At 40.9% G+C, this 27538-nt stretch overlaps 1 protein-coding gene across 6 annotated transcripts in view; it reads right to left on the bottom strand.

The window, feature by feature from the left end:
• Positions 1–27538, bottom strand: part of mcur1 (mitochondrial calcium uniporter regulator 1) — a 61257-nt gene that overhangs the window by 18511 nt on the left and 15208 nt on the right. For 3 of the 6 annotated variants that reach the window (XM_030079781.1, XM_030079780.1, XM_030079782.1), the window contains one exon: positions 8097–8198. The exons of 2 other annotated variants lie outside the window; for them this stretch is intronic. In XM_030079781.1, coding sequence (XP_029935641.1) covers positions 8097–8198 — 102 coding nt within the window. Of the gene's footprint in view, positions 1–5392; positions 6149–8096; positions 8199–27538 lie in introns of those variants that run through there. One more of the 6 variants, XM_030079783.1, reaches the window with a different exon arrangement.

Raw genomic sequence — 27538 nt, 5'->3', positions numbered from 1 at the left:
GTGAAAGGAACTTTGAATGCTTCAGGATACCAAAACATTTTGGACAATTCCATGCTCCCAACCTTGTGGGAACAGTTTGGAGCGGGCCCCTTCCTCTTCCAACATGACTGTGCACCAGTGCACAAAGCAAGGTCCATAAAGACATGGATGACAGAGTCTGGTGTGGATGAACTTGACTGGCCTGCACAGAGTCCTGACCTGAACCCGATAGAACACCTTTGGGATGAATTAGAGCGGAGACTGAGAGCCAGGCCTTCTCGACCAACATCAGTGTGTGACCTCACGAATGCGCTTTTGGAAGAATGGTCAAAAATTCCTATAAACACTCTCCTCAACCTTGTGGACAGTCTTCCCAGAAGAGTTGAAGCTGTAATAGCTGTAAAAGGTGGACCGACATCATATTGAACTCTATGGGTTAGGAATGGGATGGCACTTCAGTTCATAGTATGAGTAAAGGCAGGTGAGCAAATACTTTTGGTAATATAGTGTATCTTATGCCCTGACTGTATTTCCACGGTAAGTCAATGTTATTTCGTGATCATAGCCGGAGGTCTGCAGTCTCTGCTATGCAAACAAACGTCAACCGGAGCTCCGATCTGCAACCTCTGCCATGATAACACTGAAGATGTTTCTGAACGTATTCTCAAATAAGTTAGGCTACTACTATGTCTTGGATTGCCCCGTCAACACAACTGTTAGCTGTTTTTTTCCTCTCACACCCCATCGCCAAACTCGCCATGAACTTTGATTTCTCAACAAAAACACAAATCCTCTGCAGCTTTGATCACCATGGATATCCCCGCGGCCTTAAAACGCTCTCCCTGTAGCCAACACGGAATAGTATTCAACTCTAATTTACTACTTATTTGTCTGTGCATGCTTGAGATGCAAAGACATTCCATAATGTTATTTGAAACAAATTATGTCAGCACTGTTTGTTATTGTGTCTGCTTTTTAGGACCAATCTGCGAGTGGCAGGGAACAGTAGACAGTAGTGTGGACTGTGGAGTGTGGTAAGTAGCCTACTTGTTGCAACCTACAAATTGTCTACTGTAAATGGTGAATTGAATGGTCTGTTACTCCAGCTATTACTTGGCTGACATGTATGTTTGATGACATGTATTTTAAAATATAGGTTCAGCTAACAATACATTAAAGGAATAGTTCACCCAAAATGAGAGTTCACCCATTATCTCACTGCACCTCATTGAAGGTGCAGTGAAATTCTGTACCCCTCCAAACAGGTGCAATATATGCTCAAATATGGCATAATGGAGGTCTGTGGTACTCAGTGTCAATATTAAGTGTCCAAAATACATAATGAAAATGTATGCATATTGGTGCTTTGCTTCACATACTACTACATAGTCTGGGTCACTTTGCTTTTGGTTCTCTGAGGGTTTCAATGATGAATGTTTGACAGTTCGTAGCAACCAATGAGAGCGTTTGAAAAACCTTATGCCTTGATACAAGTATATTTTTAAAAATTCCTCCTAACTGTCTGGGCTTGGCAAAACAAAAAGTAAGTCTTTAGCCCATTCCTGTGATTTGTTATGATTTAAAAACAATGATTTAGATAAATCTTTAAAAATTCACAAAAATCACAGGAATTCGTTAGAGACTTACTCAAATAGACTGTTTTGCTCAGAAAATTATGCTCTACACAAGATGTTGCCAAAAAAATGACCGCCAACATCTTGTAGAGCATAATTTTCTGAGCAAAAAAGTGTATTGGAGTAAGGCTCTAACTCATTCCTGTGATTTTTTTCATGAATTTGTAATGATTTAGCTAGATTGTATTTAAATCATAACAAATCACAGGAATGGGCTAGAGACTTACTTTTTGTTTAGCCAAGCTCAGAAAATTATGAGGAATTTTTAAAAACATACCACCATAACGTATCAAGGCTGATCTGGCCCTTGTGTAAGGGCTTCAAGTTCCAGGAGAAGGGTCGCTTTGTGCTCCAAGAATCAGAACCAAGGTGTGTCTCCTTCCAACACAACTCCCCTACCAGCCCCCCTCCCTCAGTCCATCAGTAGGATTTGACTTTTTTGTGTTTTTATTTTTAAGACATTAATTGATTTGGATTTTGTCCATTCATGTTTTCATGTAAACCGTATACAGTATAAGTAAGTTATGGTAGTAATAGTTATGAATGTATACAGTAGTAATTCGTACACAGTACAATCTTAATTAATGTATAACGATATACAGTATAATCACAACTGGATACTTTTTTTTTATCTGTGCTTAAGCATGTAATAAAGTATTATTATTTATTATAGTTATAATATTAATAATATTAATATTTTATTATTATTAATTTTATTATTATTACATGCTTAAGTACAGTAAAGATAATTTAGTTTACAGTTGTGATAGTATACTGTATAATGCTATACAGTAATTGAGATGGTACTGTAATTCAATGTAAAGTATTTTTTAAAAATATTGTAATTCAATTTTACAGTAACTTACTGGCTTTGAAAAATACTGTAGAATTTACAGTAACATACTGGCAGCAAGTCTCAAGTAAGTTACTGTAATTCAAATCTGAGGTAACTTACAGTAAATTACATTACAGTATCTTACCTTAAACTGAAGTACAGTAACTTATTTGAGACTTGCTGCCAGTATGTTACTGTAAATTCTACAGTACCGTTTTTACAGTGTAGTTGCGTATGTTGTATATGTATACTTGTATTTATTTTATTTAGTCACAAGAACACCACTGCCTTGACAGAAAAAAAAAGAAAAAAAAAAAGAAAAACAAGAGGTGTCTATGCGGGTGAAGGAGGCCATCATTAGGCTCAAAGAGCAAAAAAATCTATTAGACAGATAGCAACAACTTTTGGAGTAGCCAAATTAACAGTTTGGTTATCCTGAAAAAGAAGGACTGCACTGGTAAGCTCAGCAACACCAAAAGGCCTGGAAGACCATGGAAGACATCTAAAGTGGATCACCGAAGAATTCTTTTTCTGGTGAAAAACCCATTCACAACATCTAGGGAAGTCAAAAACACTGTTCAGGAGGTAGGAGTATCATTGTCCAAATCTACAGTCAAGAGACGTTCATGAGAAAATGAATACAAATAGGGTATACAGCAAGGTGCAAACCACTGATGTCACTCAAGAACAGGAAGGCCACGTTAGACTTTGCAGAAAACGTCTAAAAAAGTCTGCCCAATTCTGGAGAAAGGTTCTCTGGACGGATAAAAGAAAGATCAACTTGTACCAGGAGGATGTCAAGAGAAAAGTGTGGAGAATGAGAGGAACAGCTCATGACCTATAGCATATCACATCATCTGTCAAGCATGGGGGAGGCGGTGTTATGGCATGGGCATGTCTGGCTGTCAATGGAACTGGGTCACTAGTGTTTACTGATGACATGATGGAAGGAGCAGGATGAATTCTGATGTTTATAGGGCTGTACTATCTGCTCAGATTCAGCCAAATGCCACAAAACTGACAGGATGGCACTTTACCGTGAAGATGCACAATGACGCAAAACATAGAGCAAAAGTAACCCAAGAGTTACCGTAAGCAAAGAAGTGGAATATTCCTCGATGGCCGAGTCAGTCCCCAGAGCTCAATACCACACGCTCTGTCAAACTAAATGTTTGACAGAGCATCTCAAGGGAGTAATCTCAAAATTTGGTGATATCCATGGGTTCCTGACTTCAGGCAGTTATAGACTGCAAAGGATTTTCCTCCAAATATTGAATAAAATTCTTATAGTTATGTATGCAATGTATAGTTTGTCCAGTTACTTTTGAGCCTCTGAAAATGGGATGATAATGTATAAAACTGGCTGTAATTCCTAAACAGTTAACATTTCTGGCTTTTGTGCGATCACAGAGACATGCATTTTAATCCAATACTTAGTGTCTCTCTCCATACTGGCAATTTCCTGGTTGTCTCTTTCACCTAAAAAGCAAAGCAGCAGCTAAAATAAAGTGTTTACTGGAAGACTGGTTTTAATCTAATAATCAATATTAAAGGAATAAGTCACACCTTTGGAAAAATGTGATATTGTTTTATGTGACTCGTAGCTGTTATGTAGGACAGTAGTGGTGCTATCTTCCCATGTCCCACTGATAACCCTTGGCTAACTGGGGAGGTACGCTCCTTGCTCAGGCTTCGTGATGCTGCATTTAGATCGGGTGACACTGAAGCATACAATATAGCAAGGAACAACCTAAAAAGAGGAATCAGAAAGGCTAAAACAGTATATGGGAAAGGTTGTCCAGCAAATTCACTGACACGAAGGATACAAGGTGCTTGTAGCGGGGATTCCAGATAGCTACAGGCTACAAGCATACTGAACGGGCAACGGACAGTGACCCCTACCAGTTAACCTCAACACCTTTTTCTGAGGTTATAGACAATAGAGCAGCACAAAGGGCGGCACTGCCTCCCTCCAACCAGGCATTCCTATAGACAGCGTGAAGAGGGTCTTCTCCAACATCACTCCTCAGAAGGCTGCTGGTCCAGATCGCATCCCAGGTTGTGGGCTGAAGGAATGGGCTGAACAGCTGAAGGACATCTTCACGGACATATTTAGCCAGAGTGCCCATCTGTTTCAAAAGCGCCACCATAATACATCTGCCCAAGTTGCAAAATCCAGCCTCCAGCCTCCATGAATGACTACTGCCCTGTAGCCTTGACCCCTATAGCCATGAAATGCTTGGAGCAGCTTGTCATGAATCACATCAAGTCATGCCTTCCAACTAATTTGGACCCGTTGCAGTATGCATACAGATTGGACCAGTCTATGGAGGATGTCATCTTTACTGTGATGCATCTGGAAAACAAGAACACTTATGCCAGGATCCTGTTAATTGATTTCAGCTTGGCAATTAACAGAATCTTGTCACAAAAGCTCATTGAAAAGTTGTGCAAGACGTGCAGATGGATCTTGGACTTTTTTGATGGAGAGACAGCAGACAGTTAATGTAGGTAGCGTAACATCTGAGACAACCACAGTGAGCACAGGATCACCACAAGGGTGTGTGCTGAGCCCTTCACTGTTTACACTGCTGACGCATGACTATTCTACTAGCTTCAACACATGATAAAGTTCTCTGATGACACCACCGTTGTCGGCTGTATCATCAACAGGGACAAGTTAGCTTACAGAGAAGAGGTGGAGCAGTTGACAGCCTGATGTGCAACACACAACATGGCCCTCAGCACCAATAAGATTAAGGAGATGGTAGATGACTTCAGGAGGACTGGTCACTGGCACCATCTCCCACTGACCATCAGCGGCTCTGAGGTGGAGAAGGTACATAGCCCCAAGTTCCTGGGGGTCCATCTGACAGATGGGCTGATGTCCAGTGACAACACCACAGCTGTCATTAAGAGAGCCCTACAGTGCCTTCAATACCTCCGCAGACTGAAGAAAGTGGACCTTCCCATCCCAGCCATGACAATGTTCTACAGAGTGTGACGACCTCTTCGCTCCACTAGTTGTACCTGTTGCTGGTTGCTGTTGGATTTTCCTTTTGTCCTTGTAGGGCAGGGCGGAGGGCGTCGCCAGCTTGATTTGAGCTGCTGATGAGCCACACCTGGGCCCGGTGTGGTCTCCCATATAAAGCTCACCCCTCCTCCCCCATGGAGTTCTCTGCTCTCCTGCTCTTGCCTTCCAGCGCGGATGCGGCTGCTGTTTGTTTGTTGTTTTCCGACACTTCTACACATCCACACATGCCTTCCACACTTCCACATTTTTTCTCAGTTCTCTATGGGTTATTTTTTGGTTAATAAATATTCTTTTACTTTTGCAAAACTCATCTTGTCTCCCATTTTTGTTACAGCCTAAGAGCCGGGCTGTGACAAATGGGGGCTCGTCCGATTCTTGTTAACTCAGTGTCGGCGTGACGTCATTGATGAGCTGTAGCGCAGTAAGCTTAAGAGCCAGGCTGTGACAAGAGGCACTATTGAGAGCGTTCTCACTTCCTACATCTCTTCCTGGTTTGGTAACAGCACAGCAGAGGAGAGACAAAAACTGAAAAGGATGGTGAGAACTGCTGAAAAAATTTTTGGTGCCTCGCTGCCATTTTTGGACATCTCCACCAAGCGCTGTGTGCACAGAGCAAATGGCATCATAAAGGACTCCATTCATCCCTCTAATGGCATGTTCACCCTCCTGCAATCCATAAAAAGATATATATATATATATATATTTATATATATATATATTTACTCGATGATAGTTTAATAATTTTATATTAGTTTTTACCTATTTTTTGGGACCCCTGTCAGGCAAGGGCCCTTGGAATTGTCCTAACTTTTCCCCCATATACGGCGCCCCTGGCTGTAACCACCACAGATGCAAGCAGATTGCTTTAGTTTTCCATCATCTGTTTTCTTTATTGAACACAGACACATACTGGAGGAAAAAAAACAAACTTTCTCCAGAGTACTAAAAGGTAGCTGGAAAGTAATGTTTTAAGGTCTTCTTTTCTTCTGCTCACTTTTATCACACACATTTTGCGTACCTTTCACCCACCTGCCAGCAAGCATTGTAACTGAAGACCAGCACAGATCTTAGACTGCATGTAGCAGCCAATAATGTAATAACTATTGTTAATGTAGTGACTATCAATAATGTAGTTACTACTGTTATATCTGGCAAAAAAGGTAATACATTTTCTTAACCAATAACGGAATAACTTTTGCGCATAAAGTAATTAAATATGTTAACAATATATTTAACAATATTGGCTGGTTACTATATTATTAGCTTAGTTTTTTAAAAACATCTAAAAAAAAAAAATTAATAACTTGAGCCAATAATGTAATAGTATACTTGTATCAGTTTATTTAAGTTTTATTTATTGGCTATAAGCACATTTCTATGATACTTACTCTCACTGTTGCCGCTTTTGCACACACACACACACACACACACACACACACACACACACACACACACACAAACAAACTCTCTTTCTGCTTACAATTTATTTGTTTGTGCTACCTGGTTAGACTTATCTCCAGCCCTGCCTTCTACTCCTGAACCATTTGAGTACCAGAGGAAGTGGGAGCACACATTTGCAAACACAGACAATTACTCTTACGTTGAATAATATGAAGATGCTCTGTTATCTTTATTAGCAGTTATTACTTTAAAGGTAGTTATTATATTACTGGCTGCACCATTTTGAGCACATCATCAAATTTACACTTTAACAATATGAGTAGATTAACATGATTATTTTTAATAAGTAGTGCAGTGCCCGTTAAAATGTGTAAATGTGTGAGTATGTGTGTGTTTTGGGTTCCAAAGCTATAGAAAACTATAGCATTTTTTTTTTCTTATTTTTTTTGGCTTTTTGAGCCTAATGATGGTTTCCTTCACCTGCATAGACACCTCTTTGTTGAGTGTTCTGATAAACAGCTACTAAATGCAAATGCAAACACTTCGAATGAACTCCAGACCTTTTATTTTCTTAATTTGTTACAGAACAACTAGTGAAAAGGCCACACCTGGCCATGAAACTGATTTTTAGTTAAGTGTCCAATTACTTTTGAGCCTCTGAAAATGGGGTGACAATGTATAAAACTGGCTGTAATCCCTAAACTGCTGAGGGAATATTTTTGTGCGGCCCGTTAAATTAAAGCAGAAAGTCTGCGCTTCAATCATGTCTTGATTACGCCATTTCAAATCCACTGTGGTGGTGTACAAGGGCAAAATCAAGAATATAGTGTCACTGTCCAAATACATATGGACCTAACTGTATATATTTCTTCACTTGTTTGTTTGTTTGTTTGTTTGTTTATTTATTTATTTATTTTACTTGACTGTAGTTTGGACTCCATCTGTTTGTCTGTCACCATCTCAGAAGTGAAATACTATCAGATTTTTCTAAATGGGTTAAGTATCCCTTTAATGTCACTGTGACTCTTGTGTGCAATTTGTCTTTAAATACATTATGTTAAGTACATTAAGTTGCTGAATAGAGTTTCCTTTTTTTATCCAGTGAAGCAAACAGTGACAGCTGACTTGATACACACACAATGCAAACAAAGCCAGGCTGCAAAACAGCTCTTGTTGGGAGAGAAACCTGAACGTGCTAATGTGAACACTTCACCTCATTCTCTGCCAGTAAAGTAGAAAACTCGCTCTTCTCGAGGATGATCATGTCCTTCTTCACTGCTGCTATGTGAGACATCACCCGCTGCAACACAATCTCCTGCAAAATCACAGTGCTGAAATGAGGTGGAGAACTCTAGAGGATGCACAGTAAAAATGATACCCAACATTTAGAAAAAAGGGCTACATTGCTATTTAACTGCATCAGGAAGCAGAAAGGCATGGCAAAGTCACTGGAAGAATTATAAATATAAAACTTGAAGTGGTGAAAGATTCTAGAGACACTTTAAATGTCCTTGTCATTGCCGAACGTGTGGCCATACACTCAATTCTGGTCTAATTCACTTTACTATGTCAGTAGTAGGCAGTGGTATGGGTGGCTGCTGCTAGCAAAACATGACATGCTATTCCTAACAACTTTAATGATCATCATTCCCTCCTGGAATCAGGTGACTCCAGCAACACTAATGATGGTCGTCACAACAAGGAGAAGCACCGATAATACAGATCCAGCAACCTGGAGAAAATTACCACACAGGTTGCATCGCAAGGACTCCCCACCAGTCTGTCAGAACTCAAGAATCTTCCTGGATGAGAACTGAAACATCTTCAGGAATCTACAGCTGAATCTGCAATTTAACAATTTTCAAAGCCAAAAAAATGGGTTCTGTTGGTAGGTGGTAGCAAAAGCTGTTTTTATCCTGATGATTGCTATGTTCAACATAAGAGAGAAGATGCTGAACAGTTTAATATGTAGTATGTGTATGTGTGGTTAAAATTAATGGATGAATCAGAGAAAAAGAGCATTTCAAAGCAACTTACTGTGGGAAAAAAGACTGACATGGCAGAGTGACCCGTGCAAAGCTTCAAAAGTAGGTAGGAGTGTGCTTCAAACATCACAAGTAGATACAGGATAAGATGCTAAACAGTCTGATGTATTATATGTGTATGTTTGGTTCAAATAAAGTGATAGAACACAGAATACAGAGCATTTCAAAGCAACTGTTGGAAAAAAAACTGATGTGGAAATGGCAAAGCCACAGTAATGAAGCTGGTGACGGGGAAAGTAGAGGTTTGATTGATTTGAGTCTGCTGTCAGTAAATTATGCAGAAGATTCTGACAGCCATAATGTCCAAAGGTGTTAGTTTCCTTCACACTTTATATGGCTGGATTGATGAGAAGACACTGAACTTTTTGATATGTAATATGTGTATATTTGGTCAGAATTATGACCGCTTTTAATGAAGACAAGCTTATAATTTTGTTCTTAAAAAGAAAACTCTATGGGAATTTACTCAGGACATAATGAACTTACACTACCTAAGCTTATATTTGAAAAAAAATCTGTCTCATGGGTGTGTATTGCACAGCAAGATCAGGGGATGACATCAACCACTCAAGCTGACACCCATTATATTCACTGAAAAGTTCTTCAAAATTTAACTGTGTTTTCTGCAGAAGTACAACAGATATCAAGATGAGATTTTACAAACACAAACTTCCACTTTTGCTGGGAGTTGTGAAGTCACAATTTTTGTGATTTTAATGTGTTATTGTGAAATATACACTACCAGTCAAAAGTTTGTACACACCCTCTCATTCATTGTTTTTTCTTTATTTTTACTACTTTCTACATTGTAGATACATACTGAAGACATCAGATATATGAAGCAAGATATATGGAATTATGTAGCAAAGAAAAAATTGTTAAATAACTCTAAATATGTTTTATATTTTAGATTCCTCAAAGTAGCCACCCTTTGCTTTGTTGACAGCGCTGCAAACCCTTGGCCTTCTCTCAATCAGCTTCATGATGTAGTCACCTGGAATGATTTCCACTTCACAGGTGTGCCTTGTCAGGGTTCATTTGTGGAATTTCTTGCCTTCTTAATGGGGCTGGGACCATCAGTTGTGTTGTGCAGAAGTCAGGATGGTACACAGCTGACAGCCCTATTTGACAACTGTTAGAATTCATATTATGGCAAGAACCAATCAGCTAAGTAAAGAGAAACGACAGTCCATCATTACTTTAAGAACTGAAGGTCAGTCAGTCGGGAAAATTGCAAAAACTTTGAATGTGTCCCCAAGTGGAGTTGCAAAAACCATCAAGCGCTACGACAAAACTGGCTCACATGAGGACCGACCCAGGAAAGAAAGACCAAGAGTCACCTCTGCTGCTGAGGACAAGTTCATCCGAGTCACCAGCCTCAGAAATCGCAAGTTAACAGCAGCTCAGGTCAGAGACCAGATAAATGCCACACAGAGTTCTAGTGGCAGACACATCTCTACATCAACTGTGCAGAGGAGACTGTGAATCAGGCCTTCATGGTCAAATAGCTGCTAGGAAACCACTGTTAAGGAGAGGCAACAAGCATTTGTTTGGGCCAAGAAACACAAGGAATGGACATTAGACCAGTGGAAATCTGTGCTTTGGTCTGATGAGTCCAAATTTGAGATCTTTGGTTCCACCCGTTGTGTCTTTGTGAGACGCAGAAAAGGTGAACGGATGGATTCCACATGCCTGGTTCCCACTGTGAAGCATGGAGGAGGAGGTGTGATGGTGTGGGGGTGTTTAGCTGGTGACACTGTTGGGGATTTATTCAAAATTGAAGGCACACTGAACCAGCATGGCTACCACAGCATCCTGCAGCGACATGCCATCCCATCCGGTTTGCGTTTAGTTGGACCATCATTTATTTTTCAACAGGACAATGTCCCCAAACACACCTCCAGGCTGTGTAAGGGCTATTTGACCAAGAAAAAGAGTGATGGAGTGCTGATGTACTGACCTGACCTAAACCCAGTCGAGATGGTTTGGGATGAGATGGACCGCAGAGTGAAGGCAAAAGGGCCAACAAGTGCTCAGCATCTCTGGGAACTCCTTCAAGACTGTTGGAAAACCGTTTCAGCCGACTTGAAGCTCATCGAGAGAATGCCAAGAGTGTGCAAAGCAGTAATCAAAGCAAAGGCTGGCTATTTTGAAGAATCTAAAATATAAAACATGTTTTGAGTTATTTCACACTTTTTTGTTTACTGTATAACTCCACATGTTCATTCATAGTTTGGATGCCTTCAGTGAGAATCTACAATGTAAGTCAGATTGATTTGAAAATTGACCGCTTCTCCTCAACAAGACGCACACTTTTCATATTTTGTGCGTGGATGTAACATAAAAGCTGTGCAATGGAGAGACTAGTAAAAATTCAACCACATTATGCGGATGGAAAAAAAAAATCACTTCAAGCAGATTTCTGAGAAATTGGAAGTAAGTGAAGTAAAAATAAAAATAACGAGATAAAATTTCAGAAGAAATTTTGAATGTGCCTGCTGCTCTACGTGTACAGTGGTTTGTGTAGCTGTGTAGTTGTGTAATTTTTATTTTACTGTTTATGAAGTTTCATATCCATGAATGTAAATTTGCTGGCAAAAAGCCACAATTCCTTGTATTAATAAAGGCAATGGAGCATTATTTTTTGACTATTTCTTTATCGCAAAACAAAAAGCCAGTCAACACAGTAAATTAGTGCTTTAGATTTATGAGTGATTTATTTTGTGATTTAGTTTTTTATTGCATAAAAATTTTTTTATTGATCTTGTTATATTTTGTGTGAAAGCATTGTTGTTCCTTCTGATGTCACAGACATTCATTTCATTGGCTGAAATGGTCTTCAAAGTCTGTCACACTGAGTGTGTGGTATAGCAATTTTCAAACTTAAACTGCTGTTTCTCCCAAAGTACAGCAGATATCAAGATGATATTTTTCACACATTAAGTTCCTCTTCTACTGACCTGTTTAAACTTGAAATTGAGTTTTTCAGGCAAATTATGAGGGAATGGCGAGGTTGCGATTTCTGCGATTTTAATATGCGAAAAACTGGAAAGTCGACTCAATTTGAAAATTGACATACTTCTCCACCTCTTGTCCTCACCAAGATGCACATTTTACATATTTGGTGAGTGGACGTAGAACAAAGCCAGTGTGACGGAATTTGCCCGTGTTATGCAGATGGAAAAAAAATTCCCTTGAAGTGGATTTCCAAGAAATCGCAAAGTCAGAGTGGTTAGAAAAATCATAGCACACTTCTCCCCATTGGGCCACACGTTTTTCGTATTTAGTGTACGGATAAAATGCAAAAACTGTGTGAGGAGTAGCAAACTAAAATTTGTACGGAAGAATAAAGTAAATAATAAAAATTATGTAGAATAGTAGTATGTGTCTGCTTTGCAGCAGGCGCATAATAATAAGTATGCAGAATAGTGAGATACAGACTGCATGATAATCTTGCCAAAACAGTGAATGGCTGCTAGATCCTGTGATATCTGCAAAAAACACTATCGTCACCAAAAAGTTTCATTGTAATAATTATTTAAACAATACATTTTGCATGTGTATGTCAATCACAATCACAGCTGCAGGGAGAAAAAAAATACACAGCTGGGGAAGGGGGTTAATATTCTTGCAACTCAGCGTCACTGACGGCACCTGCAGTGCTGCTGGAAACTGTGTTGGAATCGCTCCCATTTTTATTATTTATTTATTTATTTATTAGTCTTCCATCGGTAAAACTGCTACTAAATCATTGTGTCAAAATTGTAAACATATTCAAATGCTTTTCTATCCACGCATTCTGTGGGTGGAGATGAATCTCCTGATACTTGTGGTCTTGCCGGCGACCCCAGCTGACATGATTTTGTAGTGAGCAACCTTAACGGTAAGAGTTATGCAAGGAAAGTTTGAAGAGTTGAAAAAGACCATCACACGTACTTCAGACACCAAAAATTACACATATGAACCAACATGTGGCGCTGTAATCAAGGTTTTGGCCTATAAATCCAAAACTCTAACTTGCACATTCAAAAACCTTATATGCACACATTCTGTTGCTTGAGACAAATCTCCTGATACAGGCCTCGCCCATTTATGCGTATATATATATATATATATATATATATATATATATACAGTACAGGCCAAAAGTTTGGACACACCTTCTCATTCAATGCATTTTCTTTATTTTCATGACTATTTACATTGTAGATTCTAACCGAAGGCATCAAAACTATGAATGAACACATGTGGAGTTGTGTACTTAACAAAAAAAGGTGAAATAACTGAAAACATGTTTTATATTCTAGTTTCTTCAAAATAGCCACCCTTTGCTCTGATTACTGCTTTGCACACTCTTGGCATTCTCTCGATGAGCTTCAAGAGGTAATCACCTGAAATGGTTTTCCAACAGTCTTGAAGGAGTTCCCAGAGGTGTTTAGCACTTGTTGGCCCCTTTGTCTTCACTCTGCGGTCCAGCTCACCCCAAACCATCTGGATTGGGTTCAGGTCCGGTGACTGTGGAGGCCAGGTCATCTGCCGCAGCTCTCCATCACTCTCCTTCTTGGTCAAATAGCCCTTACACAGCCTGGAGGTGTGTTTGGGGTCATTGTCCTGTTGAAAAATAAATGATGGTCCAACTAAACACAAACCGGATGGGATGGCATGTCGCTGCAGGATGCTGTGGTAGCCATGCTGGTTCAGTGTGCCTTCAGTTTTAAATAAATCCCCAACAGTGTCACCAGCAAAACACCCCCACACCATCACACCTCCTCCTCCATGCTTCACAGTGGGAACCAGGCATGTGGAATCCATCCGTTCACCTTTTCTGCGTCTCACAAAGACACAGCAGTTGGAACCAAAGATCTCAAATTTGGACTCATCAGACCAAAGCACAGATTTCCACTGGTCTAATGTCCATTCCTTGTGTTTCTTGGCCCAAACAAATCTCTTCTGCTTGTTGCCTCTCCTTAGCAGTGGTTTCCTAGCAACTATTTGACCATGAAGGCCTGATTCGCTCAGTCTCCTCTTAACAGTTGTTCTAGAGATGGGTCTGCTGCTAGAACTGTGTGTGGCATTTATCTGGTCTCTGATCTGAGCTGCTGTTAACTTGAGATTTCTGAGGCTGGTGACTCGGATGAACTCGTCCTCAAAAGCAGAGGTGACTCTTGGTCTTCCTTTCCTGGGTCGGTCCTCATGTGTGCCAGTTTCGTTGTAGCGCTTGATGGTTTTTGCGACTCCACTTGGGGACACATTTAAAGTTTTTGCAGTTTTCCGGACTGACTGACCTTCATTTCTTAAAGTAATGATGGCGACTCGATGGCGACTCGTTTTTCTTTAGTTAGCTGATTGGTTCTTGCCATAATATGAATTTTAACAGTTGTCCAATAGGGCTGTCGGCTGTGTAGTAACCTGACTTCTGCACAACACAACTGATGGTCCCAACCCCATTGATAAAGCAAGAAATTCCACTAATTAACCCTGATAAGGCACACCTGTGAAGTGAAAACCATTTCAGGTGACTACCTCTTGAAGCTCATCGAGAGAATGCCAAGAGTGTGCAAAGCAGTAATCAGAGCAAAGGGTGGCTATTTTGAAGAAACTAGAATATAAAACATGTTTTCAGTTATTTCACCTTTTTTTGTTAAGTACATAACTCCACATGTGTTCATTCATAGTTTTGATGCCTTCAGTGAGAATCTACAATGTAAATAGTCATGAAAATAAAGAAAGTGCATTGAATGAGAAGGTATGTCCAAACTTTTGGCCTGTACTGTGTATATATATATATATATATATATATATATATATGTGTGTGTGTGTGTGTGTGTGTGTGTGTGTGTGTGTGTGTATATATATATATGTGTGTGTGTGTGTGTATATATATACACACACACACACACACACACACACACACACACACATATATACATACACACACACACACACACACACACACACACACATATATATATATACATATATATATATATATATATATATATATATATATATATATATATATATATATATATATATATATATACACACTCACATATATATATAAATATACATATATGTATACACACACTACTCACAAAAAGTTATAGATATTCGGCTTTCGGGTGAAATTTCAGTATGAACCGAAAATGCATTATAACCTTTACAAGTGAACTTAATGTGACCTTCTGTAAACTTTTGACTTCACATGTCCAACTGTTCAATGTTTCAGTACTTTTTGCACAAGTTGCTGTTTTTTGCACAAGGAGCTTAACGGCAAAATTCACATCAGGTGTTTGATCCATGAATCGACCAATAAATTTCCTGGTTCAATTAGAATTGGTATTTAAACAGTCCTCCTCATCATGCTGTTCACATTTTGACATCATGAGACCAAGACGACACCTAACAACTGATCAGCAGCACCTCGCCATTGCGAGGCTTCAAACAGGATGTTCTCAGATGGAAGTGGCCACTGAGCTTAGAGTGTCACAGAGTGTCATCAGCAGATTGCAACAGAGATACAGAGAGACTGGAAGAGTCACAGAAAGGCAGAGAAGTGGACGTCCTTTGGCCACATCCCACACTGATGACTGCTTCATTGTGAACAGTGCCCTGCGGAACCGGATGATGAATGCCACTCAACTCCAGGCACGTTTAAGGGAGGTGAGAGGCACCCAAGTGTCATGTCAGACCATTCGAAACCGTTTACATCAGCATGGTCTGCGTGCTAGACGACCTGCAAGGGTACCTGACCACACCACCAGGCACAGGTGTCATCGTCTTGCATGGGCCAGGGAGCATGTACGCTGGACGAGGGAGCAGTGGGCCTCTGTTCTCTGATGAAAGCCGATTCATGTTGAGCAGAAATGATGGCCGCCAACGATGTTGGAGACATCAAGGAGAGCACTATGCATCAGCCACTGTTGTCACCAAACGAGCCTTTGGTGGTGGTGGTGTTACTGTGAGGGCAGGTGTTTCTGGTCAGTACAGAACTGCCCTACACTTTGTGAATGGTACAGTGACAAGCCCATACTACCTGAATAACATCATTAATCCAGTCATTGTGCCCCTGCATGAACAACGCAGGCCTAATTTCATCTTCATGGACGACAATGCTCCAGCGCATCGAAGTCGCATGATTAGGGAACAGCTGCTGGAGACTGGGGTACCTCAAATGGAGTGGCCTGCACTTTCTCCAGACCTGAATCCCATAGAAAACCTATGGGATCAGCTGAGTCGCTGTGTAGAGGCTGGAGCTCTGTACCCCAGAACCTCAATGTCCTGAGGGCCGCCCTTCAACAAGAGTGGGATGCCATGCCTCAGCAGACAATAAGTCGACTTGTGAACAGCATGAGACGTCGTTGTCAAGCTGTAATTGATGCTCAAGGGCACATGACAAGTTATTGAGACATTGACATTTTTTGTTGTGGTATATCCACCACTGTTGTTGGCTTTTGTTTCAAGAAATTGTTTGAGATGAGGAAATCACCAGTGTATGCTTCTACTTAAATGCCCTACTTTCATGATATAATATCACTGTAGCGTGAACTTTTTACATTTTCCATAAATTTCACCCGAAAGCCAAATATCCCTAACTTTTTGTGAGTAGTGTATATACATATATATATATATACACACACACACACATATATATATATATATATATATATATACACACACACACACACACACACATATATATATATATATATATATATATATACATTAGCTTAACAGTGCCGCGGTAAACAACGATGTGCAAAATGTGGAGGGGAACATGAATATGGTAAATGTGCGAAAGATGCTAAGTTGAAATGTTGTAACTGTGGAGGAGAACAAAGTGCAACATATGGAGGTTAAAGCAAAAGAGGTGCAAAAATGCAAGGTAACCAACAACATATCATATGCAGAAGCTTTAAAGAGAGTCAATGTTGTTAAATCTGTAGAAGTGGTAAGCAGCCAAGGAATAAGTGACAACCTGAGGTCTCTACCACAGAGAACAAGCAGGTCTAGAAGACATGAAGATGTAGCAGCTAAGGCTCCAGTGACACCATTGATGCAATGTTCACATATATGCAAGGTTAAAGAGGATTCACTGATGGTGGATCAGAAAAGTTTTGTTGCCTTTATCTGTAAAATAATGTGGCTACTAAGCAAGAGAAAAAAGTGATAGAATTAAGACAGTGGTGAATGCAGCAGAAGAGTTCCTAGATATTCATGATTTGAGAGCAGAGGATATTCATGAAATGTTGAGAACAAATATAGATAGAGGGTCCCAGGGTAATGATTAAAATCCTTCTTATGGTGATCCATTTACTACAATGGAACGCAAGAAGCCTTATTGCTAATGGACAAGAGTTTAAAAAATATATATATATGAATTAAAACCTCAATTTTTATAACGCATGAAAGAAGTTATGTGTGGAAATGTTTAATAAAATCAAGCATGATAATGAAAAGAAAATATGGTGTGGGGATTTTAACGCACGCAACAATCTATGGAGAAGCCAACACACAGATAGCAATGGAAATGTGGTGGAGGAATTATTGGAAGAAAGATAACTAGTTTGTATCAATAATGGCAAAGGAACGAGAATAGATGTTTATAGGAATAGCTTGCATCGATTTAACACTTGTATCAAGAACTTTATGTTGATCTGAATGGAATATTGATGAGAACTCTAGCATAGGGAGTGATCATTTCCCAATTAATTTTTCTATAAACCTTAATAATTTCTCACAAGAAAGATACAAGATAAAGAAATGGTTGGGGAATGATTGGGGAAAATTCCAAGAAGAATGTATAGAGAAAGCTAGTGCAATTTCAATGGATGGAAATATAGAAGACTGCACTACAGTAGTGAGTAATTTAATTCTGAATGTTGCATCGAAGAGCATACCCATGAGTAGTATAACTGGAAAAGAAAAAAATGTACCATGGTGGAATGAAGATTGTACCAAAGCTGTTAAAGAACGAAATAGAGCTCTACAAGTACTGAGGAGTAACTTGAGCCAGGAAAACTTAATAGATTATCAAAAGAAAAAAGCTTTGACTTGTAAGATTATCAAAGCTAGTAAAAAGAATACATGGAGAACATACTGTGGTACAATTGGTAAAGAAGTGAAACTAGGGGATGTATGGAATATGTTAAAGAAAATTAGTGGTAAAAGGAAGTACACAAAAATACCAGTATTAGAGGATGGAGAAACAATAACTATAACTGATTTAAAAAAAAAAAAAAGCTCATTTACTGGGTAAGGTTTTTGCAAATGTACATAGTGGAAATCATTTGGATGATCGACATAAAAAGAGGAAAGAGGAAATATTAAGAGAAAATCAGAATATAATTAGAAAGAAAAGTAATGTGAATTCAAATCTTGATGCTGACCTGACCATGAATGAGTTAGAAATAGCGTTGCATGGCACTAGGAATACAACAACCGGCCAGGACCAGTTAAGCTATGTAATCTTCTGTAATTTACCTGATCAAGTATTGAAACTTGTATTGGACTCATTTAATAAGATATGGAGAGAAGGGATCATACCTAAAAATTGGAAGACTGCACTTATTTTGCTTTTAATAAACCAGGTAAAGATCCAAATAACCCTGGAAACTACAGACCCATTGCCTTAACTTCTCATTTGTGTAAATGGATGGAAAAGATTTTGGTTCAGAGACTTAATTATATATTAGAGCAGAGAGGACTTATGGCATCATATCAGAATGGCTTCAGGAAAGCAAGGTCAACTATGGATGCTGTTGTAAAAGTTAGTAATGAAATAGAGAAAACATTTAAAATGAAACAACTGATGATAATTCTTTTCTTTGACATTGAAAAAGCCTATGATTCCATGTGGAGAGAAGGGCTGTTAGTCCAAATGCATAAAATGGGTATTAGTGGAAGGTTGTTTAACTGGGTGCTAGATTTTCTTTCTGAACGAAAGAGTTAAGAGTTTCTTAACGATAGAGTTTAAGTAGGAACGGAGATGTCAGATGAATTTGATATAGTTAACAGCATTCCCCAGGGAAGTGCTATCAGTCCGATATTATTTCATATTATGATCAATGATATTTTTATGAACCTAGATAGAAGGATTTGTTCATCCTTATATGCAGATGACGAAGCCATATGGATCAGAGTGAGAGATGATAAAAGTGTTTTTGAAAAGATAAAGGAAGCTATTCAAAAAATAGAATACTGGTCAAACAACTGGGGATTCAAACTTTCACCCAGTAAGTCTTACATATATTTCACCAGGAAGAGAAAAATAGAGGAACAGAATCTTACTTTATACACAACCAATAGAAAAAGTAAAGGAATTCAAGTACTTGGGGATGTGGCTTGATGAAAGGTGTACATGGAAGCTGCATGTTGAAAAACCAGAAACAAAATGCAAAAAAGTGATTAATTTAATGAGAGTTATATCAGGATATGACTGGGGAGCAGATAAGCAGCCACTTATAGATCTATATAAGGCATTGATGAAATCAGCAATAGATTATGGATGTTTTATTTATGGAGTAGCAGCTAAATCACACTTAAACAAAATTGAAAGAATGCAAAATAAAGCCTCTGTATTGGTGCAATGAGAACAACTCCAATTAATGCAGTGCTGGTGGAATCAGGTGAAAGTCCATTTAATTTCAGAAGAGACAAACTATCATTAGTATATTGGATAAGATTAAGAGGATGTGGGGATGAAAACGCCAAAAGTGTCATAAATGAATGCTGGGAATATAACAGGTTTAAGTGAAATAGTTTTGAATGGAAGATAAAAGATAAAGTTGAAAAATATGGTATTAGAGAAATTTGTTTTAATTCCTCTTTACCATTAAGCAATGTTCCTCCATGGCTTTTTCCTAAAGTTAAAGTTGATTTTAGTATTATGAACCTTAAAAAGGACTGGATGGAAAGGGAAATAGGAAATTGTGCAAATCAATATAAAACGAATAATTCTTTATAGCTATTTACAAATATTTACTGATGGTTCAAAAGATCAAAATGATCATGTTGGTACAGGAGTTTACATCCCACTTTTTCAAATTCATTTAAGCAATAGGATAACAGATAAATTGTCAGTTTATTCAGCGGAGATGATGGCAGTCATCTTTGGGCTTCAGTTGGTGGAGGAGGTGAGACCTGATACGGTGGTGATGTGTGTTGACTCTGCAGCAGTATTACTGAGCTTACATTACATGAAGTCAATTAGGGAGGATTTAATGTTCGAAATTCTTCAATGCCTGTATAGACTTCAGAAAATGGGGATTGAGACTGAATTTTGCTGGGTACCTGCTCATGTAGGATTAAAAGGAAACAAATGTGCAGATAGGGTGGCAAAAAGAGCACTTAATAAGGCACATATAATTAATATACCATTTGGGAAAGGTGAGGGGAATACACTAATCAACTCAAAAATAACAGAATTTTGGCAGAAGAAGTGGAATGAGGACAGTAAGGGCAGAATATATGACAGCATACAAAACATAATCAGAGTACAGAATATTAAGGGAAGAAATAGAAGAGAGGAGGTAGTTTTATCGAGATTGAGGTTTGATCACACGGGTTTAAATAAGACACTATTTTTATTGGGAAAGGTGGAATCACAAAATTGCTCAGTTTGTAATACAACTGAAAATGTAGAACATATTTTAATGCACTGTAATAGATATTATGAAGAAAGGGTTAGGTTAAAAAAAGGGTTAGATGGGCAGGAAGGGAATGGACTATGTTAGGGATATTGGGAACACAGGGAGATAAGGTGCGGGAGGTACAAAGAGGGGTAATAGTTTATTTACATAACACAGGTTTATTTTATAGAATATAGTTTTTTTTTTTTTTTTTTTAATTATAATTATAATTAATAGACATGTATATAAACCAGCATACATTCTACATACTCCGGTTCAGTAGGTGGCGGCATGCACCTTCAAGTTAAGATTGCAATCCGCCAATAAAAACCCAAAGAAGAAGAAGAAGAAGAAAAAAAGAAGAAGACACCCAAGTCAAGCCTGTGTCATTCACGAAGAAGAAGAATAAACATGGCGCTTTAGCTGACAACACTACTAAAAGTGTCTGTTCCTTACTGCTCCACAGGTATGTAAAATATGGTATTAAACAACTCAGATTGGGTTGACATGTTACATAAATGTTAACTTAGCATTTCCTGATATGTATGTGCCATCTAAGCATTTTAAAAAGGTGGGTTTCGAATGTAATCTTGTGTCAAGTGTATTTTCTAAGCTAGCACTTTGTTTTATCACGGCCAAACCAGCAAGAACAACACTGTGTAAACAATACTTAGCTTTCGTTAATTAGTCTGAGTATAACAAGGTACAGGAGATTAAAAGTTCCTTCTGTGAGGGAAAAGTATTAGTGTTGGGTTCATGAGTTATATATGAAATAACAGTGAACTTGTGATAGTTTGTAGTGCTGTAAATTGTGTAAATTGCTACCAAGCTGGTTCATGTAAACATACTTAGGCTTACTGGTTCTAATGTAGAAGGGAAATACATGTAAAAAAAAATATGTTTTTTTGTTATTTTATTGTTTCACTTAATTATTTTCATGCAGTATACATTTTAGTTATACAGTAATATTCTTCTGCGAGAAAAGTAGTGTTAATGCTAAGATGCTGTTGTTGAAACAACCTGTTTTCACTAAGAAAAACAGTAAAACACACTGCTTAGGAACAGAGTACATGAGCGGCTCGGAACGGAAGAAATAGTCGCACCAAACTCACGCAGTAACGGCAATTTGCTTGCACCGCCCCGCTCCAACCATCCCTGCAGCCCACACCTCGCACCAAATCGCTCACCCCAATTCCTGTAAATACTGCTCCGCAATCGTTCCGCTCATATTACTATTAATGATGATTCGGGGTTACAGTACAATAGGTGAACAGGCAGTCAACAATAGGCTATCCCATAGCTAACTTAACCCGCCCAGACAGGCTGCACAACAACATAAAACAAGTGACGTCTACGTTAATGTTAGCTAACGTTACCATGGTTAAAATAAGGCTAACAGTTACCGGTATTCCAACAAGACCATAAGATAACGTTAGCATGACAGCACATAACTTACCTGTTCCGCAGGCGAATCTGTGATGTGTCATCCAGATGCTTAAGTAATCCACTAAGATCACAAGTCAGCAAGTGACGGCAACTATTTTCCGAGTCTGTTTTCCGGGAATTGCTCTGTTGTGGATCAGTATCTATAGATGCCGTGGTGGCTGGTAGCCTACTACAGTAGGCTTCCTTCTTGACAGATAGCTCTGGCAGAGAAACACTAGGCCTAGCGTTCAGGATTAGGCAGCTAAGTTTATAGATTTCTAGCAACTTGGCAGTTTGAAGTGGATGATTAAAAAGTGCTTACAAAACTTGCAAGAAAATATATATATATAGGCTGGGAGCGGGGGTAATTCACCACTCGCTCTGCACCGGAGCGATGGAACGGCAATAAAGAAATCTGCACCACCGCAATGCATTAAATAACGGCGCACCGCTCCTCGCTCACTCCAGCTCCGAACCGCTCATGAACACTGCTTAGGAATAATGTTCAGTTTACTGTAAAGATGTATGTATGTTAATTGACTGGTATTGTGAACAATAACTGAAAATAACAAGCTGAAAGACATTAATGTTCTTGTCATACAGACATCTTGTCGTTAAGAAGGATGTTGAATTTCAATAATATCTTTTAACTGCTTTGTGCTGTGAAAGGAGTAGAATAAACATAGCACTTGAGCTGACAACACTACTAAAACAGTGTCTGTTCCTTACTGCTCCACAGCCTTCCAGGACTGTGTAGCGAATTTGCTACTGGCCCAGGTACCCCTAGGCTTGAGGTCGGTAACAGTAAAGGGGCTTTCACACAGCGCGCATGGCGGAGACCTCAGCCGCCGCAGCCATTCATTGTGTATGTGATCGCGGGGCGCGAAGGCACACCGGTCGCTGCAGAGGGTGCTGCCGCTGCACAGGGTGCTGCCGCTGCATAGGGCGCTGCGCCCAAGTTGAAAATTTTTAACTTAGGTGCAGTGCCCTGTGACGTCACCTCAGCGCATCCAATAGGATGACTGAAATAGACTTCCGGTCAGGTTGGACCGGAGTGTGAGCTCCGACCAAACAATTTGGAAAAATATCCCAAACTTCGTTTTTGAGGCTACTTACCTCTTTGTTTAAATTACTTACCTCTTTGTTTAAATTAGTTTAAGTAGCTAACCGAATTGACAATGCCAGGAGATAAAGAGAAGGAGAAATTGGAGAGACTGGCAAGACAAGGAGCAGGGCCAATTATCATGTGGGAAACGAGGTGTTGATGGAAGAATTCAGAAAGCTAAACGAAAAAATGATTAATGAAAAACGTGAGCTGAAAGATTCCCTGAACAACCTACAAGTTATCCTGACTGACCTGGTGGCTCAAAGCAAGAGGAGACTGACGGAGAAAATTGAGTCACAGGTGTCTGACCTAAGGAGGGAGTTTAACCTGGAGATTGCTCAGGTGAGGGCGAGCCTGAGCCTGACTGAAACGAACTTAAATAAGAAGATCAAGCGGACGGAATTCGATTCAGATATGTCACTTATAGTGTCTGGTCTTCCTTTCGAAGAAGGGGAGAACGTGGTCCAGAGGATACAGAGATTACTACAGGAGGGGCTGGAGTGTGACCTACTACCATCAATTACAGCAGCGCAGCGGTTGGCTCCGAGGTCTGAAACCAGGGCAAGGTGGAGCTTGGCTCCACTCAGGAGAAGATTGCGGTCCTGCACTGTAAAAGAGAACTACAGAGTAACAAGTCATACAGGAGTGTGTACATCAACTCAGCGAAATCACACACTGAGCGCCTGCTTGATCTCAACCTCAAGGCCTTGGTGCAGGAAATTCCATCGGGAAAAGATTTCTTCTTTACAAGTAACGGCTGTTTGGTGAAGAACACCCGAGACCTCATCAGACTAATGATAATTATACATCTATCTAGATAGATAGATAGATACTTTATTCATCCCCTCAGGGAAATTCTCTGTATCCCATAGCTCATAATACACATAATACATATACCATAAAATACATACACCATAGAGGACAAACAGTACATAGAGCCATTTAATCAATCAATCAATAAAGAACATAAATGTGAACCTAAAAATGTTTAAAGTGTATAAATAGAATAAAAGAGTCCAATTAAAGTGCATACATAGAATAAAAGAGTCCAAACTGAGTTATAATAAAGGAGCTAAAAGAGTCACCTGAGCCTGGATCAGCGGCCCCTGTCCAAGACTGAACCATTGTACAGCCTGATGGCCGTAGGGACGAAGGACCTCCTGTGGCGCTCAGTCCTGGAACGCAGCACAATTAGCCACCCGCTGTGACTACTGCTCTGCTCCACCAGGATGTGATGGAGGGGGTGGTTGATATTGTCCATGATGTCAGACAGCTTGGTCCGCATTCTCCTCTCCACCACGATCCCCAGTGAGTCCAGGCGCCTTTCCAGCACTGATCCAGCTTTCTGGATCAGCTTGGCCAGCCCTGGTGTCCCTCTCTGTCACACTGCCTCCCCAGCAGACAGCAGCATAAAAACTGGTACTCGCCACCACCGACTGGTAGAACATGTGTAGCATTTGCCCACAGACCTCAAAGGACCTGAGCCTCCTCAAGAAGTAGAGCCTGCTCTGGCCCTTCCTGAAGACTGCATCCATGTTCACAGACCAGTCAAGCTTGCTGTCCAGGTGCACCCCCAGGTACCTGTAGGACTGCACCACCGCGATGTCCTCCCCCCTGATGTTGACTGGCTGCAGCGGTGGCTTAGACCTGCGGAAGTCCATGACCATCTCCTTGGTCTTCTTGGTGTTTAGGATCAGGCCGTTCCTCTCACACCAGCTGCTGAAGGCTCTTGCCCTTTCCTCACACATGCCACAATAGCCGTGTCATCAGAGTATTTCTGAATGTGACAGGACTGTGAGTTGTGGCTGAAGTCCGATGTGTACAGGGTGAACAGGTACGGAGCCAGTACAGTCCCCTGCGGAGCACCAGTGCTGCTCTCAACCGTCCCAGAAACACAGCTCCCCAACCTGACATACTGTGATCTTCCAATCAGATAGTCAGTGATCCAGGATACGAGGGCGGGTTCAACTCCCATTACTCCAAGCTTCTCTCGGAGCAGCAGAGGCTGGATGGTGTTGAAGGCGCTCGAGAAGTCGAAGAACAAAATCCTCACTTGACTCCCCGGCTCATCTAAGTAGGAGCAAGCCCGGTGTAACAGGTAGAGGACTGCGTCGTCTACCCCAATGTGCTTCCGGTACCCGAACTGCAGGGGGTCAAGTGCGTGTTTGGTCTATGGTCTCAGGTGACGGAGGATCAGCTGCTCCAGGGTCTTTATGATATGTGATGTGAGGGCCACCGGTCTGTAGTCGTTGAGCTCGGCCGGGCGCCCAGCCTTGGGAACCGGCACAAGCCATGATGTTTTCCACAGGACCGGGACCCTCCCAACCTGCAGGCTCAGGTTAAACAGCCGCTGGAGAGGCTCGGCCAGTTGGTCCGCACAGACCCTCAGCAGCCTTGGGCACACATTGTCTGGGCCAGCCGCCTTTCCTGGTCGCAGTCTCCTCAGCTCCATCCTCACCTCATCTACAGAGAAGAAGGGAGGGGAGCTAGGAGGAGGGGGAGTTGCAGCTGCGGTGTTGGAGCTGGAGAAGTGAAGAGAAGGTGGTGTAGGGGAGGGGGCTAATGCTGGAGAGGTGGAGGGGGGAGATGATGAGGCAGCGCAGACCCTGGCCGCTGTGTCGAACCTATTATAAAACAGGTTGAACTCATTGGCCTTGTCCACATCACCTGCTGTAGCCTGGCTGTTTTTCAGTTTGTAGCCGGTGATGTTCTTCATTCCCCTCCATACCTCTCTGGTGTCATTATGCTGCAGCTTCCTCTCCACCTTCTTTTTATAGTCCACCTTGGCCATCTTCAGTCTCCTCTTCAGCTCCCGTTGCACCTGCTTGCGCTTCTCCCTATCCTGCTTCCTGAAGCCACCTTTTTTCTGGTTCAGGAGCACCTTGATGTCACAGGTGATCCAGGGCTTATTATTAGGGAAGCAGCGCACAACCCTCACTGGTATGATCATGTCCCTGCAGAAGGATGTGTAGCTGACGATGCAGTCAACCTCCCTGTCAATGTCCCCCCAGTTTCCCTCTGTGTCCTGCAGTACGTCCCAGTCTGTGCACTCATAGCAGGCTCTCAGGGACTCTCTGGCCTCTGGGGTCCACTTCCTGAATGTCCTGGTCGTTATAGGCTGCCTCAGGACACAGGGTTTGTAACAGGGCTGGAGGTACACCAGGTTGTGATCTGATCTGCCTATAGGTGGAAGGGCTGAGGCAGTGTATGCTTCCTTGGCATTAGCATACAGCAGATCAAGTGTCTTATTTTCCCTAGTGGGACAGTCAACATACTGTACAAAGCCAGTAAGCTGGGAGGAGAGGCTGACATGGTTAAAATCTCCTGAGATTAGGATGAATGCATCAGGATGCCGCGTCTGTATCCTAGCAACAGTCTCATGGATGACGTCACACGCTGCTGCCAGTACAGCGCGTGGTAGGATGTAAACAACAATGGCGACTATGTGAGAGTACTCTCTCGGGACATAGTAGACTCAGAGTCCGACTGCCAGAAGTTCTACATCCTGACTGCAGATCTTCTCTTTCACTGTGATGTGACCTGGATTACACCAGCGATTATTCACAAACAGGATCAGACCCCCACCTTTGCTCTTTCCACTCGTCCTGACATCCCTGTCCGCACAGACTGCAGTGAAGCCGGGTATGACCACACAGGAGTCATCCATGCTCTCAGTCAGCCAGCTCTCCAAGAAGCACAAGCTGCACTCCCGGTAAGCTCATTGGTTTCTCACGAGTGCCTCCAGCTCATCACACTTGTTGGTTAGGGAGTTGACATTACCCATTACGATCGATGGAACAGATGGCTTGGATTTCATCCTCCTAGCCCTTAGCTTAGCCTTTAGCTTAGCTCCGGCTCTGCACCCGCGGTAAACCTTCAGCAGCTCCGCTGGGATAGAGTGTTTCATTCCGTGTTTAGCCGAGGATCGCTGTGCAAGAAGGGCTCGCCTAGTGTATACAACTTTGTTTGAAGCTGTGATCATAATGGATTGATGATCAAAGACACTCAAAAACATCAAAAACAAAACATCAAAAACACAACAGACCAAACAGAGCTACAAGATGTGCTGCCACTTGTTGCTGCGCAGGCGCACCAAAAATCATCCAAGGGAAAAGCTGTTGTTGATTACATAACACCACACAAATGTTTATCTTCCTGTATTGATTTCAATGTGCTTACAATATCGGAGCTGTTAGACAATAATCCCGTGTGCTGATCTAATCGGGGAGAGATGTAGGCTACCGGATCACTCTCTCTTATTACTTAAGTTTAAAGTTGATTATGTGGAACCTATGACTCAAGGTGATTTTATAGAGTGCTCCCTGGCTTGACGCCGTCCTAGGATATCGCAAGAGAATTTCCTGTCTTCTAATGCAGGGGTTCTCAAACTTTTTTGGCCCAGGGACCCCCTGGAGGGGTCAAAATTTTCCAGGGACCCCCTGACACTCAC

The sequence above is a fragment of the Myripristis murdjan genome, chromosome 20, assembly GCF_902150065.1.
Source record: "Myripristis murdjan chromosome 20, fMyrMur1.1, whole genome shotgun sequence".
Taxonomy (NCBI): Eukaryota; Metazoa; Chordata; class Actinopteri; order Holocentriformes; family Holocentridae; genus Myripristis; species Myripristis murdjan.
The sequence above is the reverse complement of the archived record's forward strand: the minus strand, read 5'-3'. Positions and strand labels throughout refer to the sequence as shown.